Genomic DNA, 10135 nt, shown 5'->3' with positions numbered 1-10135 from the left:
TGTAAAGAAAACAAGAACGTTTTTGCCTATAAAACAGGAATGCGTAAATCGCCGGCAGACTAGAGGGTTGAATTTGTGAAAATCAGTATAAGAAATTGCAATTTTAATCTCTTTCATATATAAAAATATTGTAGGAGAAGACACAGGAGATAATGAATATGAAGATCAAGAACAAAGACATGGCGCAACTACCACCATTGAATCACCAATATGTTGTCATTCGAATATCCATTTTTTTTTTTTTTTTAAATGGGAGGTATTCAAAGTTAATCTCTAAAACGTCAATATAGAGTTTTAGTGGCCATATTTATTAGTGTTGTAGTGACCACACAGTGGCGAGAAATCGTGCATTATCGTGTTCTCTCTAGTTCTAGCTTATAAATAACTAGATGGCAAGCCTGCGCGTTGCACAGGTTTATTTATTATTTTTTTTTATTTATTATTATCGATTTTTATATTTTAAGAAATTGTAAACTTATGTTTCACAACAAATATGTCAAATATTGATTATATAGAACATTTTGTTTTTTTTTTTTTTTTTAATCGGGTTTTTATGTTTAAAATTGCTGAGAATCGTTATGTGTTGTCATTTAGGATGTCTTAATAGTCTCCGTGTTTGTTGCTTATTGGTGTTGATAAAATGGATGATTCACATGATTCAATTAATTATGCGTAAGATCTTTCACATTCCTCTTTTATTTGATAAAATGCAAGTGATGGAAGTTGAAATGGTCAGTTTGTAATTCAAGGAATTGAATTAATTGATTCAATACATAGAAGTTGAAATTCCACAACTTATGAAAGTGGTTTTGACACAAAAAATTATATTGAAGAACGAAATAATCTGGAACTTTTAGTGATAGGAATATATTCCTTTTTCAAAGCAAAGAAGAGTTGCAAACCTTTTCTTACAACAATTTGGTAAATAATAATTAATTGAAATGACAATTTTGCCCTTCTAAAATTAGTAGTTCCTGCATGGATATAACCATTGCTTTGAGGTCCAACAATTAATCTTTCACCATTTAAAAGGTGTCCAACACCATGAAATGAGCAAAAATAAAATAAAATAAAACTTGTCATCCTTCATCATCCACACAAACTCTATCGCCACAAACAAAACTATTACGGCTACAAGTCCACAACAAAAAATGTATAACCTATCTAAGAATGTAAGTTTGCAACTTTTTGATAATAAAATATGCTTAATTGATAACACTTTGCATATAACATTGTTTATAAGACACAAAAAAAAATAAATGATATTTTTTTTTTTGTTAAATGGTTCATACTGTGTCTACACCAAAAAAGAAGTATTTTATTAAATTATTCCAATGCCACCCCCATCATATCTCGTGACCATCACTGCAAGGTTGTACATAATAAAGGAATCAAACTGAATCAATTTACGTTCAGAAATAAATCAGTAATAAATGAAATTTCATAAACAAACAATGGTTTAAAAAGCACCTTGAGTGGGGCAATGGTTGGCTACACTTGGAATGACCACTTCCGTTGCTCACAGGTGGTGTATAGGTTGTTGTTGTAGGTGGAACAACTCTTTCAAGCACAGAGAGAGATGGAATTGTATTCCAAGCTCCATGAATATCAAAAACTGATAATGAAACAGGCATCATTGATTCTCCAAAGAGCTTGATGTGGAGCTTAGTTCGCCTCAAGTCAAGAGGTTAGTCAAATTAGCCAAATATGAATATGAATATCCAAGTTTTGTCAAACATCCGCATATGTTTTAATCCAAACTTAAGCTCTATGCAAAAGTTCACTAAAAACTTAAAAATTTCATTTGAAAAACTCTTCTGCAAGAAGTTTGAGTTATACTCAAAGAAAATAAGGGTTACTAAATTTAGTCTGGTTGCATAAAAGCACCAAGAAAAAAAAAAATCAACTGCATTTAGAATTAAGAAAACATAAGAGTAATGTTTTTAGATTACACTAAGTTGGCACATAAATCATCAATTTTTACTCTATAAGAAAAGATTACCTTTCGAATATGGTCTCTGCTTTCCATCATGATAGCTGCTGAGGTGTTTGAGAGGGAAACAAAAAAGAAATGAAACCTGTTAGAATCATCACATGGCTTCAAAAACCACCTCTCAACCTACAGAATCCCAATTCAATTAAATCACAAAAACAATCAAACGTCGCCATCAAATTTCCAATAAACATTTGAATTCTTCACACAAACATACCCACCTAGCAAGGCCAAGGAAACATATCAAGAATCTAAAATCAGACATCTTGAACCATACCATCCTGACTCTTCTTCCTCCACAAAAACACACCTAGATTCAACTCGAGAAACAACCTTCCTCAAGATGAACATGAACTCCAAAACTTCTCCTCTGAAACATCACACATGACTTTAACTTCCCACAAACGCCTACTAATCGCCTTGTTGACAAATTCCCACTTAAACTCCATCTCTAACACCCTCCAAACCCACGGAACCAATCCACATATCGCAATATAGCCAATCTGCAAAAAGACATTTGGATTTCTGAGACAAAACATTGTAAGTTTAGTTCTCATGTCTTTAAGGAACTAAAAAAAAATCAATATTTAAATCAAGTCGTTGAATTATACAAAGAAATGAATCATCAACACATATAGAATAAGTTTAGTTCAATTGTTGAGAAACTTATTCACTACTTAATTAAAAAACTTTTAAAATTTAAATCCAACCCATTAAGTTATACAATGAATGGAATCTTTAAGAAATGGATTAAAAGGTATAAAATAGTAGTAGAATTATGCATTAACTGTAGAATAAGTATTTATATTAGCTTCTGGTATCATCTTTCATGGAACATATACTGTGATCTTTATTAATTTTATTGATAATAGACTGTTTATATAATAGTTTCTTTTTTTTTCCTTGAGGAATACCAAGTTCCTTTTTTTGCCAATAATCAGGGATTCATTTTTCCGTATCGAATATTACATGTATGGTCGCTTTATTTCTAACAAAGCATTCATTATATCTCTGTTCATCACTCTGGCAGTTTGTGAGTTGTGCAGCGTTACTTAAAGTTTTGTAGGATACCTTCCAGTTCAGGTGAACCATCTAACGTTGCTGCTTGACCTCTAAAAATAAAAAAATGGACATGAAAAGTAGATATGTAGAAGGAATTTAAGAGTATCAGTTGATGTCATTACCGCACGCTTCTGTTTGTTTGGATTTTGGATTGACAATAGTTGGTCTTTCTCTTCCATTTGTTATGGTATCTGTGTGAAATGAAAAAATATTTGAAGGTGTATGAATTGTTGAATTCTCTACTCTTATATAGCTTTAGATGTCATTAAGTATATTTATATATAATTAATATTACAACTGTTCTTGTTATTTCAATGTAATTGGATTATTGCTAATTAATATGACTTTTGATATTTTTTAGTAAGTGTTTGCATGTTATTGGTTATGGTTGTTTTGATTTAAATGTTTTATTGTTATTGGATGAGTTTAAAATTTTCAGATTTATTTAAATGTTAAATGATAATACATTTATGAAAAACATTTTTTGTTATTATTTTTGATATTTTTGTTTAATTGAATGTGAAGGGGTAAAGATATATTAATATTAATAATAATAATTGAATGTGAAGGGCACAAAATATTAATATTAATAATATAATTAATATGCATGAATAACATCGAATATTAATAATTAATAAATGCATTATTGAATTTCACAAATTGAAAAGATATGTTGTATCTTTATGAAATTAAAAAAAGAAATGAAAATCTCAAATTAAAAGAGGAATGTGAAAGATTTGTATTAATAATTAATTGAATACATGTGAAAATTTATATTATATAATCTCTTAATTTCATAGAAATCAATAACAACAATCATTAGTAATTTATTAAATTAAAAGAGAATGTAAAAGATCTCAATTAAAAGAGGAATATGAAGATTTGTATTGAATACATTAATGAATCATGTAATAATTCATATTATATAATTAATATATACCAATAAACAGCTCATACTGGATAATTAACACATCCTACATGTGATCATATATCAATCCTACATGGTTCAGATGACTCAGAAGAAACATTCTGCTTCAGTATTATATAATATATAGATTTTAAATTTACATCAACTATTACAAAACATAAGTTAACAATGGACAAAAATCAAATTCTTCCGGAAACTTTAAAGAGGAATATATAACCATTATTGCATATATCAAATTTGGATGGAGATGTTAACAATGATGTGAGTTTAAAACATAAGCATTGGCATTGAAGTTGAGTGCTTCTTTAATATGTAACATCATTTATTTGGTAAAATATTTTAACTAACTATCAAAGATTTATGTGTTTTTTTTTTTTTTAAGTATATTAACTTACAATAAATTTTAAAATTTCATATAATGTGTATAAAAATAAATGAAAAAATAATATTAACTTTTATTTTACTTTATTTATTTTTTACTATCCATTTATACGTAATCTTTTAAGTTATTTAAATACAATATTGTTTTTTTTACAAATATTTCATAAGTATAATAGAAAAATCAGAAACCGTCGTTACCGTTCCGCACTCTTCCCGTCAGAGCCTTTCTCTCTACTGCATCCACCAGTAACTAACAATACCCCACCTTCATCATGGATCCGACGCCCACCAGAACTCACCCGGACTCATAATCTCCCCCACCCAATCGATTCGCTCTTTCTCTCCTCCGCTTCTAAGGATTCTCACCTCTCACCACAATTCACAGCTCGCTCTCGATCTCACCTCTCTTACTAGTGTTCCGTACAAGCCTTCGAGATATATGGATGGCGTCTATCCGGCGGCCCGACCCGAATTGATCCACCTATTCTTGGATCCGAGTTCGTGTTAAACAGCCCCAAACCTAGAGAGAAGGTAATTTGTTGTTTGATTTTGATTAGAATTTCTCTTAGCGATCTGTTTGGTTTCAGAGAAAACCGCGGGAATAATGTTGTATTTATCATATTGAGAAATTTACACATGCTTAATTTTCTACTTGTTTACTTTTTAAGTTGATAATTGTCGATATTTATTTTTTATTAGAGTGAAGAATTGAAGGCTAGGTTGAGGAAATTAGCAGAAAGAGCTGAGAGGAATGAGTATCGAGAGCTTGTTAAGGATATTGTGCCGAACAATGAACAAAATGAGCCTTTCTCTTCTTACAAAGATCAGCTTGGTTTTGGTAAACTTTTTATTTTATTTTATTTATTTAGTGAGTAGAGTTGGATTGCCATGTTTGTTTTCATCTCATTTTTATGTATATAGAGTATTTGTTTGCAGCCTTGTTTGTATGTATAGTTTTTAATTTCTCATCTGAGGTTCAGCTACTTTACTTTGATAATTTTTAGTTGATATCTCCATTGGTTTTTGTTTGTGAACTGAAGCAGTGTTTTATACTTTTATTCACATGAGCTTCAGCTTAACACTGTAAGCAAAAGTCGTAGGACCAAATTGTAATAATGGATTGATACAATTAATCACCAAGCACTGAATTTGGCTGCACAATTCATCTCTTAATCTTCAGTGGTTGATTTTCATCCTTTTGCTCAATCATTTCATTAGTATAGTTGGTCCTTTAATAAAAAAGGAAAATCATTTTTCCTTAATGTTCTTTTGCCATTTGTCAAAAATTGTGATGATTTATAGCATAAAATGATATTGGCTCTCAAATATTCTTGCATCACTCCTCAGTTGTGCTCAAATCATGCTTCTAAAACTTAATGGTGCATGTTATAAGCTTAATGTCTGATCTTTGGAATCAACTTCAACTTAGATTAACATAGCTATTCAATTTTATTTGGGGAAAAAAAATTCATAGTACTTTTAATTACATCGAGTTTAACATTTAGTTATTTCATTCTGGGGGAGAGCTTTACTTTTTGACTCAAAACTCAACAATAAAGCTTAGGCCTCTGCATAATGCTTTGTTTCTGACCGAGAAATTTTGCTTTCCGAGATCAACTGTCTTTTAAATGCCACCACTTTCATACTGGTGGCTTAATCAGTTTAATTAATTTCTTGTTGTGACCTTATTTCATAATAAAACAAATACTGGCTTGCAGTTCACAAATAATTAGCCCAGTTTCTGATTTTATGACATGCCGTTATCACAGGTGAACATAAATTCTAATGTGGATTGATATAGTTCTGTGCTATTCTACTTGCCATGGGAACACAACTTCTGCTTCATGTTTCCTTTTCTCTAGTGTAGCACTTTTAAGAAGTTTTCTTCATTAAGCATTGCATCTTCATTAAAATGCTCTGAATTTACATACTTCTATTATATACTGCAGGTTTACATGTTGCACTTATAATGTTTACTGGCTATTTGGTTGGATATGCTGCATTCAGAGCATTGTTTAGCCACAGCCCCGCCATGGTATATATTTATGTTTATCTTTCCTATGGATGATAAATTGTTTTTCTTTGGATATATAATTGTTTCCACTTATCTTCTATCTTTCAAGTGTTGCTGAAATGGATGGATCTTTAATCTTGATTTTCAGAGTGCTGCTGGAGGCATTCTTGGATTGGTTTTTGGCATGCTTGTAGAAACATTCCTTTTTATTATTAGAAGTTCTAATCAAGATCCTAAAGTGTCTTCTTCTGCCTCCAAGCAAAAGAAGAATCAGTAGACATGGGCTTTCTACACAGCACAGGAGAGAAAAAAGTGGGGGGATGACATTTAATCTACGTAGTACAGGAAAGTGAGAAGATAGCAAATATGGAGGAGATGTGGCAAAGAGAGCGCAAGAAGGGACTGTGAACAAGCAGTAATTCTATTTTACCCTTATCCCTCTGGTTTCTGTTAGAGGAAATTTTTCTTTCTTTCTTTTTACCATTTCTCCTACATTTCCAACCATCCCATCGATCTAGCTATTAACGGTTTGACTTCCCTCCCCAACCTACCTCTGGTGAAATACTTTTGAACCAAGTTTCTCAGAATCTATAGCCAAGAATCTTTGTTTGCATAAGTGGCACGCCAAGACTCCTGTTATGCTATTGAAGTCTTGCTGCTATGGAGCTTCTAGTATATGAACTCCATATATATCAATGAGAGAAAATGGAACAAAAAGATACAAATTTGATTTGCGAGTATTTGACTTTCCATGAACTTTAGAATATGTAACCTTTACCTCCAGTCTCTGTACTTAGCAAGGTTGTCCTTTGGATTTTGATGAGTCTTTTAATTTAACTTCGAAGCTAGATGGGCTTTAGATGGGCTTTGCCTGATATTGGATATTGGTGGATTTTAGACAAGAATGGGAAAAATATACCTCTTCTTTGTGGTGTAATTAACGTGTTTAATAATGTACTGAAAAATCATGCATCTGTTTAGCATAAATTTAAAACAAAATCTGTATATACATTTGTATAAATGCTTTTAATCCTTACTACTTTGGCATTAGGGTTATAATAGAAAATCCATCCATTTAAAGCACAAAACCGAACCCATCAATTATCAAGTTAAAAATCAGGAGAGTCGTCTTTTTCTTCTTCATCGCCGCAAATTGGGGCAAATAATTATATTGATTTTAGGGTCTTAACTCATAATTACACTCACCAATTAGTAAGAATTTTGGAGTTGAATTAGAGTGAAAAAGAAAAACTATGTGCCGCAGTGTGCTATATAGCTTTTTGTTGATATTCAATGAGATAAGATTTAGTAGATAGGATTTTGATATCAAAGTCAATCAAGTTGTCCACTTCTTTCACATTTTCATTCAGATAATTATGGAGTCGTCTTTTGTTTGACGTCTCATTATATCTTTACCCCTGTTAAGAACTCATTCCATGCCCATAAAAGTATGGTAAACTAAAATTCGCTAATCTCAATATATGACACATTATATATAAACATTATCCCTTTAACTTCAAATTTAGGAGACTAATACCGTCTAGTACCCTGGTGGTTTCCAAAATTGTAAGTTGGTCCTTGTGTTATGCGAATATTCAAGTACCTTCCCTACCGTTAGTATTTTTTATTCGATTTAAAGTGGGTCCAATGATGCTGGAATTAGACCGAATTTGCCAGAAAACAACAGTGGCGCTAGAGGCGGTGAGACGGGGAAAACAACACAAACTGGCCAAGTTTGTGGCTGGCGCTAGACCTAGGCAAGGTCCGGTCCCAACTAGGTCCAGGTTTAGGCCCGATTGGGACTGTTCCCATTCGGGACTAGAAATTTCAAGGCCCAGACCGGTCCCTAGGACCAGTCCTGGGCCCATAGGACAAGTCTTGGGCCCATAGGACTGATTCCATGGGCCTGAAAAATTTTGTTCCACCCCTAACACTTTTTTTAATATTTAAGGGGTTAAATAAAGTTATGTAGGAGGGTTTATATAATTTTTAGGGGCCTTTGCACACCGGGAGATTAGTAAATTTTGTAAAATATCAATTTAACCCTCAATATTTTTGTCAATTTCAAAATTATAAGGGTTCAGATATTTTCAAAGGACTTTTTTGAAAAAAATGCAAAGGGGTTTGGGCCTAGGACTGGTCCAGGCCCAGGCCTTGGAGGGGGGCTTGATCTAGGGACTGGTCCCTCCTCCATGGGCCTGGTTAGGGTTTGGGACTAGGCCTTGTAGGATCGGTTTTTTGGGATTGGTCTCAAATGCCGAGGTCTAGCTGGCACAACTATTCGCACGAGGAAATATACCAATCACACTCGAACTAGGAGAATTTGGTGTGATTGGGGGTGGAGGCAAAGGCAAAGGAGGAGAAGAGCTGGAGATAAACTTGCACATAACTATTGTTTGTCATTTGCGATATTCTTGGGTTTTTTTTCTTTTGATTTCATTGATTGGTTGTGTGAGGAAGTTTGATTGTTTGATTGAGGGTAATAAATCCTATTGATTTGGGTGAGAAACCCGATAGGGATCCATGGAAAACGGTCGGTGACGATGCTAGCTTGTGGTGAGTTGAGAGTTGGCGAATAAGATATGAGATTTGGAATAAACATTTTACTCTTTAACCCTTACATTAAACAATTTTATGTAATTTAAGTATGAGAATCTGAAATTCATGAAACCAGGGGTGGGAACTTGTCATTTCACTAAACTTTGAGTGAGAACATATAGTTTGCTCTAATAAATATATTATAGTTCGAAGCCAGCTATGTTCCTATCTATTCAAGCACAATCGATTCTTCTTCTCCTTGCAAAAGGTCTCATAATGTGGTGTAGGTAAGGTTTTCAAAGGATTTCATTATGCTTGGTATGTGTTTCAGCTATTTCCGCTAAAAATGTGTGGAGATTAGGTTTATTTATTGAATAATAATAAACATACATCATTCTCATACAACATTTTTTATACAACATTATGTGGTAAGATATGATTGGGTGAAAGTTTAATTTTAACTTTAAATTAGCTAATCATATCTTGTCACATAATATAGTATGAGAAATATTATATGAAATTGATGTATATAAAGTATTACTTTTATTTATTTGCTTTCATTTTGACGTGAGGTGATGGAAATCTTCTTAATATTTGTATGGAGTCGTGGCGACAGAAGTTCCGTAGTAACGTGGTGGCAGCTTAAGGGTTTCACGTGCAGACCACACCACATGGGCCGGATAAATCCAGGTGGAGGGTAATGAAGAGTAGTCATGTGGGCATCACACGGGAGCCACTGCCCCAGTCTCTTTCCCAAGTAGCCTTTCAGTCCAAGTTCACCGTCAAATATTAATAAATATATTCAATTTACACAATCACAAATGTACATGCTTATGTGCATGTATGATGTAATGCATAATCTATGGCATGCCCAATGGAAGTTTTCAATCAATTGAAAAATCCTTTTACTTTTTTATACAAAATTTTGAAAATTATGAGATTAGTTTATTTAAATTCGATTAAAAAAAGAAAAAAAAAAAACCCTAGGCTTGGCCTGGTTAAGTGGTTAAAGAGGTTTACTCTCTTTATTGAGTTAATATGTTCAAACATTAGAGCCACATATCACAATAACATTGTGGTTAATCTGGTCTTACTTGTTTTCTTGGACTTATAGGATGTTTAATAGAGTTCAGAGATTAGTTAAGGTATTTGTAAATTAGTTTGGATACTCCGAATTAAAAAAAAAATATATTAATGAAACTCTTTGTTCGTTCTTTTT

General features: G+C 32.5%; 1 protein-coding gene across 1 annotated transcript; it reads left to right on the top strand.

Moving 5' to 3' along the window:
* The first annotated feature begins 4722 nt into the window (after positions 1–4722).
* Positions 4723–7212, top strand: LOC116106570. Its single transcript, XM_031392943.1, is given in 5 exon segments — positions 4723–4849; positions 4852–4895; positions 5064–5202; positions 6314–6399; positions 6527–7212. Coding segments are annotated over 5 exon segments (444 nt in total). The 5' UTR covers positions 4723–4803; the 3' UTR covers positions 6656–7212.
* The last annotated feature ends 2923 nt before the right edge of the window (positions 7213–10135 follow it).

The sequence above is a fragment of the Pistacia vera genome, unplaced genomic scaffold (genome assembly GCF_008641045.1).
Source record: "Pistacia vera cultivar Batoury unplaced genomic scaffold, PisVer_v2 Contig52, whole genome shotgun sequence".
Lineage (NCBI taxonomy): Eukaryota > Viridiplantae > Streptophyta > Magnoliopsida > Sapindales > Anacardiaceae > Pistacia > Pistacia vera.
Note: the sequence above shows the minus strand (reverse complement) of the source record. Positions and strands in the feature narration are given on the sequence as shown.